At 38.4% G+C, this 21,327-nt stretch overlaps 1 protein-coding gene across 1 annotated transcript in view; it reads left to right on the top strand.

Annotated features, from left to right (window-relative positions):
* The window catches only part of LOC134542633 (uncharacterized), a 116,525-nt gene that overhangs the window by 16,878 nt on the left and 78,320 nt on the right, over positions 1-21,327 (top strand). The window contains exon 2 of the mRNA XM_063387030.1: positions 19,473-19,528. Coding sequence (XP_063243100.1) covers positions 19,473-19,528 — 56 coding nt within the window. The remainder of the gene's footprint in view (positions 1-19,472; positions 19,529-21,327) is intronic.

Genomic DNA, 21,327 nt, shown 5'->3' with positions numbered 1-21,327 from the left:
TTTCCAAAGAATAATGTACACATGGACATGGTTGTCTTTGACCGCAACCATGGAGTAGCAAATAAAAATAATTAAATGAATCACATGCACAATTTGTAAGATAACTATGCACCGTAACGGTACATAATTGCCGCTTCTGATAATGACACAAAACAGACTATGTCAGCACACAGTAATTCGACTATGGAGTTTTTGTGTTCATTAACAATCTCTAGAATCACATTAACCGTGTACACTCAACTGTATTACTAAATAAAACACGTACTATCGCTCGGGCGATCAACACACACTGTAACATAAACATTCACAACAATGGGTGATGTCTGTCCGAAGCAATGTTGCATCTCGTTGCACGAAGACGTACTGCATTATACCGCAGCATCTGACTCCATGCTCTGCATATCCTGCGTTGATGTTCAAAGACGACGACACAAACAAGCAGACATCACGGTGCACTCTTACCTCCATGATGAAAACAACAGTGTACCTGGGTGGAGGCAATGGTACAGGTCGATTGGCAGTGTCCTGACAGTGGACACCACTCAAGCAGCTTCCTGGGTTGACAGGCAGTCACTAGTCGTCAGCCTCGGGGCTATGATAATGATTCTGGTCCATGCGTCGCTGCTGCCGATGACAGGCGCCTCTCCCAGGCGACAGCGCGATCACCGCGACAAAGCACGTGGACGCGGTCCGTGCCGCTTCCGCCACTTGGACGCTCACAACCATCCGCTGATCGTCGTTCAGATACCCATTATACAAGTCTCTTAAATGGCTTTTGGGTTTAATGGTAGGTGTACCAGCACTTACATATAACTATCACACACTTTGAAACATAGCGTGTCACAATTTCGAAATTAAATGTGTCTACTTGCACTATTCCTTGAGCAAGTCTTACACCTACACAAAGCTTCTTTTCTTGAAGTTGTCTGGTACAGAATAGATCTTTTATTTTTTTTTAACTAAATTAAATACACTTAATAATATTTAACACTAACGTTGTGTTAGATTAACATAATAACCTAGAGTAAATTTTTTTTAATTAGCTTGTCAGCTGAGGAAAAAAATATGTAAACAGTGTATAGCGATGCGTTGCGTTGACAAGGCGAATAAACGCTTTTCGGAGGCGTTGTAAATACCGTACACCTTTCGTGTGCTTCTTAAGATAATTAAAATTTTAAAATTTTTCAATCCAATCGACATAGTGTCAACTACGAGTGAGGATACATATATTTTCTTATTTCACTGGATACCAACTGAATTATCATCAAACAAGGTAATTACTCATTCTTGACAGTATATTTTCAACTGTGTAGTCTCTTCCTTTATTTTGCAGGTAATACTGATTTAGAGCCTGATAGTTACGATGTTGTTCTAAAATACGCTTTTCGTCAGATCACAAAATGTAACAGGCGTTATTGAAATATACATGTGAGTAAAATCAGCTATCATCATATGATAAAATCTCGTCAAATTAAATAATACTGGCTCTCGTGCTTGAGTAGTGTACTAGTTGATACCGAATAGTTTCTGTATATCTTGACCTGACGTGTTAATGCCAAACTCATGGTTTGATCACAAATCACAGTAAATATAATCTATGCTTTAAGTCCTCGGACTTCGCCGAACTGTGACATAATATTCCGTACGCAGGTGGTATCACACCTCACCTATACGTCGGACATCGACTGGAAAATACTTCAGCCGACACAAAAAAAACACAGTCAGTCAATTCCAGCGACTCGTCGGCACTTATAACTACTGTACCATACTGTTATACACGATGCAGCTGAATTTTCTCTCTACTCTGGAGAACTATGTAGATAATTAATTTTCATTTAACTGACCATACTCAATTGTTTACTTTCATAACAGATTACATTAGCATTGTGTTGACATCAATTTATCTAACTATCGGAGGCTTATATTCGCGTAATTGAGCAATATTGTATCTACCAATTACACGCTTAGTATCTACCTCAGCTAGCGTATAGCAATTTTCATTGATGACTTCAGTAATCACATATGGTCCAGTGAATAGTAAGAATAACTTGCTGGTTACATTATACCATTTCTTGCTAATATTGGACGTCTTACGAAGAACTAGCGATCCAATTTCGAAGCTACTTCTCTTAGATGCTGGCTTTCTTCGGCATCTTGTTGCTGCGGCAGACAGTAGTTTAGCCTGTACTAGCTGATGGACATCTTCGCTCGTAGGTAGGTCTTCTCTTGATGATTTCTCGTCTAGTCCAGGAAGGTAACGCGGGTCTATCGCATCGGAACGGTTCAGACAAAGGATTTCAAATGGAGTTAACCTCTTTCCAGGTACTAGGGTCTCGGTCCGGGGCGATATTACCTTGACCTGTTCTAGTTTAACATCTGGTCACATTTCGCTCTTCCGTCTGTTACTGTAGAGGTAGCAGCTCCTGACGGCATCCAGATGCCTGCTTTGTTGGCATTATTTACAGCTGTTTGGAAATTTGGAGCTGTAGGGTTCAATGGTTCGTTCCTAGAAAAATAGCCATGTTGTTGCTGTGGTGATAATGTTGAAGTGAACGGTGGAGGAAATGTAGGAATGATTTGTTTACTGTTCGAGGCGTACCCTGCTGTTCTGGGGCTGAGACGATCTCCTCGTATAGTAATAGACTGGGATAATGGCTGTTGATCTTCCGTGCAGTGTCTCGATGCTCGCTGGTATTCTTTTGTCTCGTGTGCCTTGCGTGAATCTTCATATTCATCATCGGAATAAGCTCGCCGTTTCTCGTACATGGATTCCCTGGAAGGCTGTTGTTCTGGTGTTAGTGATCTTTGTCGGTTGTCGCTCCTGCTGTACCTATTCTGATGGTAATCCTCTTCATGATCATTACTGTACCACTTGTTGCGAGACCACCATGTTTTCCCCTTGTATGCAGCCTTTCGCTGGTGCTGGTTTGATTGTTCATAATTTCCCTTGAAATTGTTTCGGTGCCTTGGTCGTTCTTCCTGGTACTGCCAGCGTACGTAGTTTACCGCGGCTTTTCGTTCATCCTTAGGTCGATTATCTCTATTATGCCAATAGTTATGAACGGGGGTATTTTTTGAATGTTGAACAATGTCGTGGACAGGATTATCGCGAGGTGTTTGTGTGCGATTCATTTTCTCGAGTTTATCAAAATTAAGTAGTTTTTCTCGGAAATCATTTATTTCTCTGTATGTCCTACCAGTCAATTGCAATTGATATTTTATTGGTAATTGCGTCAGTATGGTGGCGATGAATTCGTCATCCGTCATCTGCAAATCCAAATAACGAGTGCGTTCAAACATGCTGGATACATGAGCTTCTAGCGACATTCCTCGCTTATGATCATACCGCTCAGTATGTAGTTGCGCACGCAAATTTCCCTGGATCCTTAAGCTCCAGTATTGCTGTTTAAACGATTCTCTGAAATGTTCGTATGACGTGATCGTAGTGTTGACCATCTCCCACCAATAAAATGCGTGACTTTTTAAAGCAGTGTTTAGGCATTTTAATTTTTCTGTGTCCTGTAGTCCAAACGTTTGGGCGTATTCCTCAAACTTATTAAGGAATCTGATAGGATTTTCGGATGTTTTTCCGGAAAATGTCGGCATTGTCTCAGACCAATGGCGTGCCGGGTGATGCATAAGCGTGGCAGGGTCCATGTTTGGGGTACTGACGGTATTACTCAACAATGCCTGTCCTGAAATATGATCATTTACCGCTGTTTCAGGAATGTAATCGACTCTAGGTGCCTGAATAGGTGTAGTATTATTTAGTGTTGGTAGGGGAGGTGACATATCACAGCTTATTTTGCTTAACCGCCGCTCCAGCTCCTTAACCTGGTTTCGTAACAGTTCAGTGTGACTACTTACTGTTTCGGTAGCTACCTGGATGCAGTTAGTTCCTAGAGCATCTACTCTGCTGTGAAAAGTAGTAGTAGACTCTTCCACCTGCTCTAACCTCAAATTCAGCTGTTCTGCTTGCTTGTGTATTTCAGACCTCAGTAACATATGGTTGTGCGTGCACTGGTTCTGAATTTCTTGTTGTTTCTCCTGAGCAGCAGTTAATAAAGACGTGGTCTTCGTTTCTAAAATATCAAGTCGCGACTGTCCTTGTGATACTCGTTCATTGAGATGTTCAATAGCAGAATTCTGTTCTGCTATTTGTGCCCCTAACCTGTCCTGTAATTCTCCAATATCCCTCTGTACGTTACTTAGACCATACTGAAAATCAGCACGTAGGCTAGACTGACCACTGCTCACCTTAACCTCTAAACCATTTATATCAGATCGTACGCTGTTCAAACCAGACTCTAGGCTAGATTGAAAATCTGACTTAAAACTAGCCAACACTTGTTGTAATATTTCCACGGTAATTACCGGTGTACGTGTGTACTCACTATTTGCAGTAATAGATCTGCCAACATCTACATTTATTTCGGTATCTTCACCTTGAAATTGGTCATATTGTCGCGGGTTGAAATTTTGCAGGGTTGTTGAAATCAAATTTAGGGACTTTACTGACGGGACTCTGGGCTGGCTGCTCTGTTCACTCGTCAGCGCAAGTGGCGTGACCATGTAATTGGGGCACGGGGCCGGCGCGGCGCGCTGCGGGCTTGCAGAATTTTGTTTGTTTGTTTGGCCGCGCGCTGGCGCAGCCACGGGCCGCAGTTACTGGGGCGCGCTGTCGTAACAAGCCGCGCGGTGTGGCCTGCACATTGGGGTAGAGGGGGGGGGTAGCCTTCCCAGATGTTCTAGTTAGTTGTTTAGTAAATTTGACTTCAATAACGAGCTTTTGTTATGGTAGGCGCGGCAGGGCGCGCGAATTTAAGCGCAAGTGAGTGGTGACTCAGGCTCACTCAGGCGGAGGCTATGCGTCTCACCTGTGGTCACGAGTTGTTAGTTCGTTCGTGATGTAGGAATTCAGGCTCACTCAGGCGGAGGCTATGCGTCTCACCTGTGGTCACGAGTTGTTAGTTCGTTCGTGATGTAGGAATTCAAGCTTTCGGGCAGAAGCTATGGCCGACGCCAGAGGCCACGAGTCGTTTAATTTAAGTTAGGTCATAATGTAGTCATCTTCAAGCTTTCGGGCGGAGGCAATGGCCTTCGTCACTAGTCGTTTAGTTATAATTTTTAAAATGTAATGTTCGTTCGGATTTTAAGGGCAGGAGAGGCCCCTACGTTAGTTTTAAGTAATCGATCAAGAAAGGCTTTTCGGAAAATGTGAGTATGGACTTATCTTTGTTTTAATTTTAAGTATTAATTATGATTTGAGGTATTCGGAAGGACTAGGGAAGTGTTTAGTGAAGTTCTCTCATTCTCTCTCTTGTAAGGTCGTTCAATCGTTAAGGAAGTAAAGAGATTATTGTTTTAAATTGTAATCCCGCTATTTAAATGTTCTTTAAAATGATGTTGAGTATTTGACTTTAAGAATAAAATAATTTTAATTAAGTATTATGTTATTTTGCAAAATCTCCTTAGTTCAGCTCTCACCAGACATCCTGTACGGGATGACGAACCTATGATCCTAGGTACAGTAAAGTATTTTATGAAGTTAAGACTAGTTGATGCCAAGCGAGTTGTTTCTATGTAAAGAGCTACGATTCTCGCCCTCCCCCCTCCGAAAGTGGATCGTGACAGAAATGGCGGTGGCACCGGCTAGGTGCACGTGACAGAAATGGTAGAGTTCGCCGGATAGGTTCTATTTCTGGAGAGAGAGAGAGGTAGATTTTTATGTTTATTATTAAGTTAGTTTCAGCTTCTGATAGCAGGTTATTAAGAGTTTACTTGAGGAGAGGATTACGGAATTTTAGTCTATAGTGGAGGAAGCCTTTGAGATTTTTTTTTTGACGTAACAGATGTTTATTTGAGTATACTTGTAAGGATAAAGTTTATAGTGATAAGTTGTTTTAAGTCGTTGAGTTTATCAGGGATTTTTACGTGAGGAGAATACGTTATAATTTAAATGATTAATAGAGATAATGCAAGTGGTTTAATTTAATTGAAATTAATTTTAAGATTGTAGGTTAAGAGAGTTAAAATTTAAAATAAAGTTTTTTTCGTAAATAGGAATTATTTTCAAGAGAAGTTTGTTTTGTTTTCGTGCGCGTAGGAGACGAGACGTACGAATTAAATCAGTCGAGGGAAGGATAAACGTTAGAAAGGAATTAAAGAGAAAACGAGAGTTTATGTAAAAGAGAGTTATAGAATTTATAGTGATGTTTTGTTTTAATTAGAAAAATGTTGAGAGTTGTTTCAGAACGACACGTCAGTGGACGTGGCAGAGTGAACACGTGACGGGGAGGTGCTGAGACCTAGCGGAGAACGGAGGAACCGCAAGCGAGGGTTGGCGCACCTGATGGAATTCGGTGACGTCACGGGCTCATACGGAGACGTGGACAGGCCGTGACCTTGTTTTGATCAGCTGTACGGTAACTTAGCGATAAGAAAATAGACTATTGGTTAAATAAATTTAAATTTAAGTGTGTTTTAGGAGAAGAGGAACTTTCAGTATGTAAGTAATTTAATTTAAGAAGTGTATGATGTATAGGCTAGAAGTGTTTCGTTGTAAGTTGTTTATGTTTTTGTTAGTTAAATTCTACCTCGGTTTTAAAAATATTTTTTTGGGATTTGTAAACATTATTAAGGAGGTACATTATAAAATCGATAAGCATTGAGAAAAGTGGGAAGGATAGTTTTTGTGTGTAGAGGGAATTTACTCCAAGGGAACAGAGAGACAAAATTAATGTTTTCTTTAGGGCGAGGGACCCTAAGGTGAGGTGTTGTGTCCCTGGGAAGTAGGGATTGTAGAACAGACCCATAGGAGATGGGCTATCTACGTGAATTAAGGGTTAGGAGAATCCTGAGTGTTGTTAGTAGTTTGGGGCAGGAGTTCCCCATGGTAGTACCGAAGTGGCTATCCTGTATGGGATAGGGTACCATTTCAATGAAGTTTGTTGGTGGGGTTAGAGCCCCCTGTGTAGTGGGCCTATAGCAGATAGGCACTACAGTGAAATTTTTGGTTATTTTGTGAGGTAAATTCCCTGGAGGTTAAGTAAGATTGGATTCAGTTAGGAAGGAGGGAAATGAGAAACATTGCTGTAGAGAGTTAGTGTACTTGCCTAATGTGAAATTGAATTTTACTAAATTAATTTAGGAGAAAGTTTTGTTCGGTAAATAAATAATAATGGAAGATAGCTAGATAATTAATTAATTTTTTTTGAGTAAGGTGTTTTAAGTAATGAAATAAAATAAGGTGAAGTAATTTATTTGAATAATTGGGGAGGAGTTTCTTTAAGAGTTTAGATAATTGTTTTTGAATTTATTGAGATATTCAACCAGTGAAGTTTGAGTATGAGAGATACAGTGAGATTTTAAGGAAATCGGTTGTTTTTAATTAGGACAAATGAGATTTTATGATTAAGAGTCAGTAAGCATAGTTAAAATTTACGACATGATATTTGTTGACAGTTTACAGTTATTAAGGAGAAAACAGAGTAATCTATTTATTTTTATTTTAATGGTTTGAAGATAAGATTATGAATTTTTTTTGGAAGTTTCTTTGGCATGTTGGAATAATTTTTTTTGATTTTTAGAATTTACAGAGAAAATTTAATTGATTTACATTAGTTTGGAAGTATGGAGGTTTAGTGTTCGATTAGCCCTAACTTGATGGTCGGATCCCAAAAGAATGCCGTAAAACCGATAGCCAATTGAGAGGAATGCGGTAGGCGCTTGTGTAGAGAGGGGTTGTGGGAAAACTCCTTGGGACTGATGGCAGATCAGGGGCCCTAAATAGTGTGTGATGCTGTAAAACCAGTGCAGAGAAAGCCTGGTATGCTTAAATTTTTGGGCACAGGTTATGTAAACCTGGGGTTCCATGGGATTTAGTCATGTTAGCTGCTGTGAGACATTGAGATTTCCAGGCTCCATAGTAAATTCAATGTAAATTTTTGTTTTCTTAAAATAATAAATTTGTTTTTAATTTATTTGAGATATTTGATTTGGAACAGTGAATACAGACCCCGAGGAATAAGAGTTATGCTGTGAGAGGAGAAGGTGGTAGGCCTAAAGGGTACAGGCACCACAGAGGTTATTTGTATTGCATAATTTAAATATAAGGAAACTTGAGAATTTGAAATTTTGTTGTTGGTTTGTACACCCATAAGAAGAGTATAGGCAGAATTTTTATTGTTATGAGATGTCTAATTTAATTGAAAAGAAGAAAGTTTAAAGATGCAAGGTAACATTATTATTGTAATAATTGAAAGAGATTAAGAGGTAGAGAGAAATAGGCAGTTTTTGTTTGTAAGTACTAAAGTTTACATATAGAAATTTAGTAACTAAGAATGAATAATAAGTTAAGTCTAGTGTAAAAGTTTTTTTTAAGTTTGTTAAGTTAAGAGTCACAAGTAAATTTTTTTTTAGAGAGAATGTCTTTGATAGGAAGTATTAGAAACTTATGGGAATTTTAGGGTAACATAAATAATGTAGGTAATGAATAATAAATATATGGTAGGTCTTAAGTTAAGATTAACATTTGAAGCAGAATTTAATTAAGAAGAAGGAAAATAAATAGGCCTAATGAAAAGAACAAAAAAGTATTTTATGGTAAAGCATTTTTTTTAAGTAATAAACAATGAATAATAATGTTGTTTCAGGGTAATGTGTACTAATAATACAATTTTTTTTTTAGGACCAAAGAACAGGAATTATGTAATTTAAATTAACATGTATTTTTGAAACTGTTACAGATTCCTTAAGATGAGCTGAGCAGCAGTCCAGTTTACAAGATGACAAGAGTTCGAGAGACAAGATACAAGATCACTGAAACAAGAGCCAAGACTGAAGATTCAAGAGAAGAGAAAGCTGGCAGCCATGGACTTACAAGTGGAGATTAATAAGGTCATGTAAAGTTTTATTTTTTTTATGGAAGACAGTAACTGGAGTTTTTTTTTTGTTATAAACATTATTTACAGAACTTTTTAGGTTATAGTAATGTAATGGAACTAGTGAGTTGTGGTAGCTGTCAAAAAGAACTAATACCTTAAGTTTAATTTTTAAAGTTAATTTTCTTAATTTACAGAGGGATTAGTAGTTTTTTTTAAACCTTATTTAGGTTGGAATTTCAATACAATAGCTTATTATAAATGTGTACGAACAGTTCAAGTTCACAGTACTGATAGGTAGGTCAGATGATCTTATTGATTTTGATGATTTGTTGTTTTGAGTTGATTTTTAAGTGTTGTGAATTAGACAATGAAATAGTTTTGAAAACTTAAATTATTTCAAGCTAAGAAATAGTAAAGTTAATTGTAACTCAAAGGACACCAGAATTTAATTTTTTTTTGAATTAGTAATGTTTGAAAATTTTATACTTTACAAGAAAGGTTATAAACAAACAGATCGGATGGAACAAGGATGCAGTAAATCACAATTTCATTTAGAATTATTGATTAGCTTTTGAGGTTATGAAGTAAAAGTAATTATAGTTTAAAAGTTTGAATAAAAAAAAATGTTTTTTTTTTATTTGTTTGAAATAGAAAGTTTAAAAGTTAATTAGTCATGATCTAGGTGGGTGATGGGGTGGGAATTGGCCACTCGTTTTCCCTATAACCTCCCTAACATGGCCTTCTATTACAACTAACAGAAATAAAGAAGAAGAAAAATGAAGAATTATTAGTTAGAATGTTTCTTTCATGAAGATACCTGATGAACTTTTACTGTCTGGAAGAATAGAAGCAAGGTTAGTCAGATATTTTTACTCAGAAGAAGAAGAAGATAAAGCAGTTTTATGACTCGACAAGCCAGAGATTGGTGTTTCCCCTCTGCGCTTCTATTGACTACGTTGTTTACTCTCATGGGATAGCTGGTTCGGCACCATGGAGAGAGATTGGTGGGCATTGTGGTTGCCCCCAGAAGAAAAGAAGAGTAGAAGAGGTTATGGGTGGGTCATGTGAACTGACCTTCAACCCAGTTACTTCGTGGGGACTATTTGCTGTATAGAGAAGATCAAGACTCAAGAGTTAGGGAAAATCATTGGAGGTCATGTTTCCCTTCCTTAAGTTTTTCCTATCAAATTATTTGCCTGATTAGATTATGCTAAGGGTGGGATACTTTATGTTAGCAGTTGAATTAATTAATTTTATTTTTTTGTGTGTTTGCATCCTTGCCCATCGATTGCAGTTTAGTAGTTAGTTTTGTATTTGTCAGGCGTGATGGTAATGCCTGTTGATGATGTTTCAGAATTGTAATCTGTTCGTGATGAGGATGGCACAACTCCGAAGCAGATGTGGGGAGAAGTTGTGAGCTGCCCTGGAAGCCAGTCCAGTAGCTGTTGGAGTTGAGTGGTGTTTGCTGATGGCCAGCCCAGGGAGCTACTCTTCTCGACAACACTGACTTCGAGGAGTTGCACCAACCTTCACGAGATAAGAGTTTAATTAATTTGAAACACTGATAATTTTGTAAGGACACTTAATTTTTTTTGAAGAACGAAAGAAGTATGGTAATAAACGGAAACCGAAAAAAAAAAATAATAATAATTATCAAGAATTTGCACATTGTTTAACGAATACTGAGAAACTAAGAACAGTAATTTAATTTGTAAAGAGAGCTTCACTAACAGAACAATTTTTTTAGAATTGAGAACTCGAGCCTCTGAAGGTTCCTGTGAGAACAAACCAGATAAAAGTTTTACATTTAATTTTATGAATACTTGTTGTTTTAAAATAAATCTTATGCAGAATCTCGATGTATGTTCAGACAGCAAGGAACTAAGAAAATTATTATTTTTGTGAAATGAGGAATTTATAGTTATGGTTTAATGGAAAAAGACAATTTGTAATTTTGAGGTAGCTCGATGGGGCTCGAGCTCTGTGAGGGGAGGGTTATGTCGCGGGTTGAAATTTTGCAGGGTTGTTGAAATCAAATTTAGGGACTTTACTGACGGGACTCTGGGCTGGCTGCTCTGTTCACTCGTCAGCGCAAGTGGCGTGACCATGTAATTGGGGCACGGGGCCGGCGCGGCGCGCTGCGGGCTTGCAGAATTTTGTTTGTTTGTTTGGCCGCGCGCTGGCGCAGCCACGGGCCGCAGTTACTGGGGCGCGCTGTCGTAACAAGCCGCGCGGTGTGGCCTGCACATTGGGGTAGAGGGGGGGGGTAGCCTTCCCAGATGTTCTAGTTAGTTGTTTAGTAAATTTGACTTCAATAACGAGCTTTTGTTATGGTAGGCGCGGCAGGGCGCGCGAATTTAAGCGCAAGTGAGTGGTGACTCAGGCTCACTCAGGCGGAGGCTATGCGTCTCACCTGTGGTCACGAGTTGTTAGTTCGTTCGTGATGTAGGAATTCAGGCTCACTCAGGCGGAGGCTATGCGTCTCACCTGTGGTCACGAGTTGTTAGTTCGTTCGTGATGTAGGAATTCAAGCTTTCGGGCAGAAGCTATGGCCGACGCCAGAGGCCACGAGTCGTTTAATTTAAGTTAGGTCATAATGTAGTCATCTTCAAGCTTTCGGGCGGAGGCAATGGCCTTCGTCACTAGTCGTTTAGTTATAATTTTTAAAATGTAATGTTCGTTCGGATTTTAAGGGCAGGAGAGGCCCCTACGTTAGTTTTAAGTAATCGATCAAGAAAGGCTTTTCGGAAAATGTGAGTATGGACTTATCTTTGTTTTAATTTTAAGTATTAATTATGATTTGAGGTATTCGGAAGGACTAGGGAAGTGTTTAGTGAAGTTCTCTCATTCTCTCTCTTGTAAGGTCGTTCAATCGTTAAGGAAGTAAAGAGATTATTGTTTTAAATTGTAATCCCGCTATTTAAATGTTCTTTAAAATGATGTTGAGTATTTGACTTTAAGAATAAAATAATTTTAATTAAGTATTATGTTATTTTGCAAAATCTCCTTAGTTCAGCTCTCACCAGACATCCTGTACGGGATGACGAACCTATGATCCTAGGTACAGTAAAGTATTTTATGAAGTTAAGACTAGTTGATGCCAAGCGAGTTGTTTCTATGTAAAGAGCTACGATTCTCGCCCTCCCCCCTCCGAAAGTGGATCGTGACAGAAATGGCGGTGGCACCGGCTAGGTGCACGTGACAATATAATGTAGGGTGTTGAGTGTTAACTATATCATTGTTTTCTAACAATGCATCTGGCTGTACAAAAGCGTGAGATAAGTTTGGTTCGTCTAACAACGGCCGCTCCACCTCCTCGTTTTCCCCTTGTCGTGTCATCAATGCACTGTCAATGTCATCATTAACATTATCTACTATACTTAGGTTATCCGAATTTGCAGTCAGATTTTCGCTACTTGATGATTGCTTTTCTACATTTAATTCGTTATCAGGATGCATTTCAGAGCGATTTCGCAGACAATATCCGGCGGTAGTTTGTCTAGACATGGTAAATTTAGTGGGTTATACCACACAAAAGAATAATAACTATCAACCAAATCAAATCACTTTCTGGCTTAATATCGAGCCCCATGTTGAGTTGACAAATTTTTATGTGCGTATATGTTCCTTGCGTATATACATCACACTGTTATGTATCCAGATCCGTAGACAAATTTTATAATAAAATGATAAATACAAATTTAAGAATTATTAGTATGTTTACACTAGGTATGAAAGCTAATATTTGAATTACCATTATTGTATAACTACAATATATAATTTATAGGATCTACCCTGTACCAGACTGAGTTTTGATCAAGTACACGGATTAGGTCGGACACATAACACTCAAGTGTTCTTAAATATAATGAATGTTTAGTTAAGATGTCTATGTTTAATTATGACACCAAACAATTTTTTATTATTATTTCCTTTAAGGTTAAAATTTATTTTAATTCCTCGGCTATAGTTAATCTCAGGGTAGCATTTCTTGAGTTCTTTCTAAGGAGACTTCTGGGGGCCGAAAATGACTTGACTTCTTTCAACAGAAAACATATTATCCAGAAAATATTTGATTTATTTTAACTTATATTTAATTCAGTTTTTCTGGTTAAAATTATCACCGATTTCACTTTAGACTGTTACTTATATGTATATATAATATTTGAATCTTGTAGAACCCGAAAAGAAATGTAATAAAGTACACATACCACATCAGCAGGATGAACTTACAATACGAACATTGTTTCTTAAATGAACTCTACGTCAATTCCTTTGGTATTTCCCAACAGATAGGATTAGTAATATTATTTTCAATCTTCTCGGCATTAATTACATACATTTTCCTTTTTAGCGTCCTTAGCAACCAACTTCCTTTTTCATAAACAAACTTTCCAAAGAATAATGTACACATGGACATGGTTGTCTTTGACCGCAACCATGGAGTAGCAAATAAAAATAATTAAATGAATCACATGCACAATTTGTAAGATAACTATGCACCGTAACGGTACAACATTGTATTGATACATTATTACAACTTGCAATGTTCTACTACATTAAATTTGTCGCTGATTAGTTTACCATATCAGTGGATTAAGTGGATAGTCACTTATCGCTGGTTTGTCTTTAAAAAAGGGGGGGGAATAGAAATAGAAACCATATCACCCGAGTCTTCCAGGTGTGGAGTTAAAAATGCCGAACTGTAGAATGGAAGAAAGCCGCTTCTTCTAATGGGTGGATCTCGGACGGGCGAAAAACATACTGATGGACAATTCGTCCACCAGTAGTTGCTGGATCTCGAATCTAGCTGAATAAGTGCATCGCTGGGAGGTCGAACCCCTGACTGTAACAAGCCAAATCAAGACTGATTAGGACTTGAATACAGACCGTACATGGGGCAAGAAATGCCCGGAAAAATCTAAGGGTAGGTAGGGTAGGTCGCGAATTTTCACTCACCATAACAGGGGAGTTGCCTTCAAGCTGCCATCGCGGAGTCAGCCATGGTCCGTAGCTCGCGATTTGCGCGGCTGGGCGCGGATGATTTCTTCATAGTTAAAAAATTAAAAGGGAAAATTTCAAAACAAAAAAATTACTAACACTATGCAGACAGACTAATCTACTTGAATTTAGTTGAGGGATAGCATCCCTTATCTAGGACGATTACATAGTCGCTAGCAGTCGGATGAAGTCTTCCAGAGTCTTCTGAGCTCGCCGGAGATCTGTCTGCAAACGTGACGCGCGCGGATCTGTGTCGCGGCAAACCGCGTCTCGTAATTAAAAAGGAGGCGCCGGCTCTTACAGGTGGAGGGGGTCTGGGCCGCCGAAAGATTCCGAACTTGCCCGAATGCGGGCGAAAAAAAACTCTGGCAGGAGTTTTGAAGTTGGCATCACTAGGCGACAGTAGAGAACTCTGTCGGAGGGGTCTGAGTTGAAAACAATCGACTCGCCCACGGCGTCCATATAACTCAAGGGAAAGCAGGTGCTGCTCTCTGGCGCCCTAGAGGGTAGGCTAGCGGAGAAGTTCGCGACTTGGTCGCTAGGTAGCTCTTGCGATCAGTTTTGGCGCACTCGTTTTTTGCGAGGAGACCTTGAGGACGGTCACGGTTGACCAGGGGGTTACGACCGGTCATTGGTCTTACTTGGAACTGAGAAGGGGGGGGGGGGTGAGGGTAAAATGCAACGCTGCTGGGAATCTACGTCCCGTCGTGCTTGCAGAGGAGCGAACTTAACACTAATACGTGATGAAAAAGGCCAATCTTAGCTCGTCTCTGAGAACTGGTCGCCAGCAGGCTACAGGCTTGCCTATGCAGTTAGGGTCACGAAGAGAAATGATATTACAGGCTTGAGGCGTGACTGAAGGCGGGGGAAATGGTAAGCTGTCTGCCAGTCAGGGATTAGGCCAGCAAAATATCCGATACGCCGATGGGAAAGGGGCTTCAGAGCACTCAGACAAAGTTTAACTCAGAGGAGTACACCAGACTAACAAAGTAAAATCACACTATAGTAGAGCAAATCAAATTTCCACACAAAAAAATTTAAAATCATAATAAAAATTTAAAATATATCGTGTCGAAATTACTAATTAACGGCACAAATTAAAATAAGGAAATTGGGTTTAGATAAAAGACCACAAGCAATAGCTGACAAGATCAGTAAAGTTTCAAATGTTTTGAAAAGAAATCTTGAGGAATCTTTTGATGAAGTGATGGAAAACAGAGAAGCGAGTGAAGAGTCTTATAGAAGAGTTTGACGAATTAATCAAGAAACTGAAGGATAAATGTGCTGTTGCAGGAAAAGAAATGAAAGTGAAAATAATTAGTTTACTTCCAAATTCATGGAGTCGACTAAGAATAACTCAAGAGTTCAATGTATCTGATCGTTTGGTAAAACTGACAAGAGACCTAGTGAAAGATCAGGGCATTCTACCAGAGTTGGGAAAGAAAAAGGGTTTTGGCATTCAATCAGAGGTGGTTACTACAGTCCATGAATTCTATGAAAGTGATGAATACAGTCGTCTTTGTCCCGGAAAAAAAGACTGTTTATCTGTAAAAATAAATAACATGAAATGTCAAAAGCAGAAGAGGCTGGTGCTTTGCAATTTGAATGAATTGTTTGTGGAATTTAAATCTAAACATCCAGACTGTAGAATTGGAAGATCAAAATTCATTGAACTCAGACCTAAGTGGTGTGTCACAGCCGGATCATCGGGAACACACAATGTTTGTGTTTGTACTTATCATCAGAATGTTAAGCTAATGGTTGACGGTGCAAAGCTTATGAAAGATTACAAAGACCTACTTGCTATACTCGTTTGTGATATGAGTAGTTACGAGTGTATGATGGGCAAATGTGTTAAATGTCCAGGAAGTGAAGCCCTAGTATCTCTGTTTGATGAATTTGAAGAAAGTGATGCCATCCCAGACAACATAATTTTTCAACAATGGACCACAACAGATAGAGCTGAAATGATAACTGTTATTCAGCCAAAAGAAGAATTCTTTCTGTCCCTTATTGAAAAACTTGATTCACTTAAAACTCATCATTTTATATCAAAGATTCAAAGTCAGCATTTGAGAGAGAAGAAGGAGAAACTTAACGAAACAGAGTGCATTGTTCTTGCAGACTTCGCAGAAAACTTTACATTTGTTATCCAAGGCGAGATTCAGAGCTACCACTGGGTAAATCGCCAAGCAACTGTTCATCCTTTTGTGTATTATTACAAAGAAAACGATAAACTTCTAACCCAATGTGTTTGTGTAATCAGTGATCATTTGGACCATAACAACAACAGTGCATACATTTCAATCTCATCTTATGAAACACTTAAAAGACACTGTTCCTTCGGTTCAACATATAATTTACTTCTCAGATGGATCATCAAGTCAGTACAAAAATAAGAAAAATTTAATTAATGTCTGTCACCACAAGAATGATTTCGGTCTTAGTGCTGAGTGGAATTTCTTCGCAACATCACATGGAAAAAATGCATGTGATGGTGTTGGAGGAACAACAAAAAGGGAAGTAACAAAGGCAAGTCTTCAAAGAACAGTCAAGGATCACATTCTTTCCCCTGAAGATATGTATATGTACTGTACACAGACTATTAAAGGTATCAAATGTTAAAGAAGAGGAAATTACCGCTCGACAAGAAGAGTTGAAACCTAGGTTCGACAACTGCCAACGGCTCCCTGGAACACGAAAATTTCACCGATTTGTTCCTCTCACTGAGATTATAATGAGATGCTATGCAACGTCCAAATCAGAAGAGTATGAGGATCTTCCAGTTTCAACCAAGTCCATTCCCATGAATCTTCGGAACAATGACATTATCGCCTGTGTGTATGACGAACAGTGGTGGCTAGGAGTCATTGAAGAAGTTAATTTTGTGAACAATGATATTTACGTAAAATTTTACAACCCAGCTGGACCTAGAACATCATTTAAGATGTCATGTGCAGACAGAGTGTGGGTGCCGCTTAAGAATGTGTTGAGGAAGCTCAGTCCATCAGAGCTATCCACAGCAACTGGACGTTCACACAACATTTCAGCATCATTATCTGAAGAAATTTCAATGCTGTTTAACAAACATAAGAAATAAGGTACAAATTAAAATCGTAAATCATTTGTCTGTTTAAAAATGTGATATAGAATGACTGTTATAATTAATATTTTTGTGCATAGTATACATGTGTTTTGGCAACAAACTTTAGTGTAATACTTTTTATGACTTAGTACAGCACTTACAGCATATATATAAAATAATTAAGAACGTATATAAAATTACTAGGGTTGCTTTTATTTATGCAAATAAATAAAAAAAATTACGAGTTTGGCAAGGCTGTAACTTCCGAACCAGTTGAATCTCAAAGTCTAAATTTTTGCAGGAGTTATGTACCATGGAGTACTTAATTGTGTGTAAATTTAAGATTTTTAGATAACTGCCCACCAGAGATATTAAGCCGTAAAGTTAGCAAAAATCTGAAAAAACTGGTTTTTACAAAATTGTAAAAAAAAAAGTATTGAAGTCTCACACTCCAAATAATTTGTATTTACTCTACTATTACATAAGCACATCCATAAATATTTTGAAGCCCAACAGATACTGCCTTCACTCTTAAAAAAATTTATGAAAATGCAAATTTTTGCAGTTCTAAGGCACAAGTTCAACCTTTAAAGTTGGCAAGATTGATTGATTTTAAAAAAATGGTTTGTCATCAGAATTGTAGCTTAAAATGTGCTTAACCCCTCAGATTTTGTTTCATCATGATATGGCCTACCAGAGCCAAGATATAGCAATGTAGCTGAACCCTTGTAAATGTAAAAATTGTCGCGCCCCATGACAAAAAAATGGCTGCCATAATCAAACTAATGAGAATAAAAAATTAACTGTGTCAGTTTTAAATTGTCAATACATAATGTTAACAAGGCTCAAAATATCAATTTTTTTTAAATTGATGAAGCTTCCAATAAATTTTTTTTTGGACCACTTCATATGGATTGACCCTCTATAGTATTAAATCTTAACTTAATTCTGGAATACAAAGTGTAATTACAACAGATAACATGACAGGAACCAATTCAACTTCTAATACTGGGATCATTTACGTACTTCTCGCGGAACTCACGCGGCACACCTCGCGGAACTCTGTTGCCAAACTCTCGCCGCCTCGAGATCTCCCGCGGAGGCAGTGTCCCAGCTCAAGTAGTCTCTGGCTTGCGGCTGGGGCCAGTCGCGACATAACGCACCGACCTGACTCCCGAAGTGTCGAGAATAGCGTCGCTTCTGACGACACGGCCCGCGGAACTCCCAAGGCCGCTCAGCGATAGATAATATTGGCGTTCCAAAATATGTCAATAACTGCGGAGGTTTATTATCAACTCTGAAGTTGGCTGAAGAATTCCGGGTCATGCTAAGGCAAAATATGTCGGTCTCAGACACGCTTGTAAATGGAGCAATGGGAATTGTCAAGAAAAATAAAGTGTGTTGCTGTTCGGAGAGAAAAAATTGAAGAAGGCGAATTACCTGAATGAGTATTAATGAAATTTGATGATGATGCGATTGGAAGGAGAATGAAAGATGAAGATGGCTTGGTTGCATAACTCCTGTTGTTGCAACATTTCAGGCGACTAAATGATACGGAGACATTGAGCGACGAATGTTACATTTGATTCTAAGCTGACAGTCATGTTGCACAAGTTACAGGGAACTACACTTGATAAAGCTGTTATAGACCTAGGAAACAAAAATTATCGCTAAAGACCAGGTCTATGTAGCTCTCAGTTGTGTGAAAACCTTGGAAGAAATAGCATTGTCTGATTTAGAATCAAATTATTGAGTAGACCACAAGACTAAAGAGCATTGTCAGAAATGACTCGATTGCGAAGTCTAACTTTGTCCTGTGATTGACATTATGTAGGCTAAAAAAGTAATCTTTTTAATTATAACATACATTAAAAATTACATAATCCACACATAATAAATCAATTCACCGTATTTATGGTGTTATTTTTTGCTAAAGAGTTCCAATGTGTTTCTGATTAGTTCTATAGTAAGGAACCTATAGTACTGACATAATATCCATAATGCAATCTGCACATTCGTGCTGTTTGTCGTTAACCTTTCTAGTCGAAGTCCAGTCCAGCATGTCTTTGACCATAGTCTTGTTTGGGGGACTGTCATAAACCTAACAATACCTCAATGAGGAATTCCCTGGTGTGTCTTCGCTGTACAAGGTCCATTAACTATGAAATTAAAATGGGACCACCTTGGAGCTATATTGAACCCAAAGCAAAACGATTAATTAAAATTGGTTCATAAACAAAGAAGTTATGTCTGAAAATACAGAAAAAATTGAGAACCTCTTTTTTTTTTTGAAGGCTACTAAAAACAGCATTAAATATAAGGGGTCATTGTTAGAAGTTTGTCAAAAGGTTGGACTCAGTAGAATAAATCATTACTCTGAGAATATTGCAGTTTGATTTCAAATGGTTTCAGATGCCTGCATGTTTGGTTGAAATGAATGAAGTATAGGTTGGGCGGGGAACTGGGGGTTAAGCTGCCTGTGCTGTGCTGTGTGGTTGCAGGTGACGTGCAAGTGGCTCAGCTGGTTCTGTGGCATCAGCCGCCGTGCTGCCGTGGCGTGAGTAGCTCCGCGCTCGTGCGCTGGTTGTGTCTAGTGCATGTCCAGGCAGTGGTGGATCCAGAGGTTCACCTCGGAGGGGGCACTCTAGTATTTCCGAGAATCCAGAGAAAAAATGTCTTAAAATGACTAAATTTGTATTTAATCTACTCACACTACACATAACATCCAACCACCAGATTTTATGATTCTACAAGAAATTCATTAATTGTATTAAAACATTTTATTGGTTTCAGAAACAATCATTTTTGTCGGCAATATTAATGTAGCAGACAACTGGTTTTTCGGGGGGGGGGGTGGGGGGCACTTGCCCCTGGTGCCCCCTCTTGGATCCACCACTGTGTCCAGGGGTGTTGGCATATGCAGGTGTCTGGCAGTGGTGTTGGGGAGACAGGCTTCCTTGTTGTATAGCGACCTGCCCCGGCTTCGCACGGGTGCAGTGATGATACTAAATATATCACAGAATATGTCTATATACCGGCCCCCCGCAACCGCTATGTCCCTGCATTTTAAATCTGTAATATCTTCGAAAATATTCATTTAAATTACATGCTGTAAAGGGCCATATTGATCTGTATTAAATGCACAATGTATTTTAGGTACTTAATTCGATAAGGATTAATGCTTTATTGCTTAAAATTGCTTCGTAAATAAGCCATTATTTCTCGTAAAAAGTAAAGGATAAAAAATTGGTTTTTGTGAGTTATCCCTAAGAGATAGACATGTACCATCGCAGACTTTTTTTGTAGACCTGTTTAAGGTGTACAATACTGTAGTGCATTATTTTGATGTATCTCGTAGGGTTCAGCCAGCGTTTGCAATGTAAGTGCAAAAAAATGTGTTTATTTACGAGATCACATTAGAAACCTCTAATATTATCAGTGTTTCTCTACTATATTATGCATGTATTATACATATAAACCTTCCTCTTGAATCACTCTATCTATTAAAAAAACAGCATCAAAATCCGTTGCGTTGTTTTAAAGATCTAAGCATACATAGGGACAGACAGACAGCAGGAAGCGACTTTGTTTTATACTATGTAGTGATGATTGTGGGAAAGAGCGTAAAATTATTTTTAAGTATTGAATATTATTGCATTGTGAATGTCAGTAGTGTCTATTTGGAACGTTCAGTAATGAATAAAGTAATGTTACGAGCACACTGCTGCCACCTAGGCTGCTGCGTGAGCTCAGGCGTACTCGACGGAGTGTGGCAGTTGTCGCGCTGACAGCCGGGGCGGCACGGGGCGACCCTGTGTCCACTCTTGTGAGCGTCTGTGTGCCTGACGCTAGCAGTTATGAACATTAACAATTACCAACTGAAAATCTGCTACCTAAACTTAATCTGTGGTGTCTAGCTTAGTAAGCATACCTTCAAATCATTCAAATTGTTTGTAAATCTTAAAATTTTTACAAAATCTTTTGTCTGAAACAATTTTTCATAAGATGAGCCATTACTGCAGGTGGTTGAAAAAAAAACAGGGATGGACTTTAAAAAATTCATAACCCTCTACAATGTACACTATTAAATCCATTCAAATTTTTTTTATAAAACCTTAAATTATCATCTACTTTTGTCTGAAATAATTTTTTATTCAATCAACCATTACTTAAGGGGTGAAGTAAACAGGTGTTGAATGACAAAAAAAAATTCATAAAACACTTAGTAGGCCAACTATCAAATCTGTCTTTTGGTTTAACTTTCTAAATATTGTTGAAAACATTTGTATAAAGTAACTTTTTATGTAACCAACCATTACTGCAAGTGATAAAAATGACAAATGTTGAAAGACAAAA

This window comes from Bacillus rossius, assembly GCF_032445375.1.
Source record: "Bacillus rossius redtenbacheri isolate Brsri chromosome 9 unlocalized genomic scaffold, Brsri_v3 Brsri_v3_scf9_1, whole genome shotgun sequence".
NCBI lineage: Eukaryota > Metazoa > Arthropoda > Insecta > Phasmatodea > Bacillidae > Bacillus > Bacillus rossius.
This window is presented reverse-complemented; position numbering and strand designations above follow the sequence as displayed.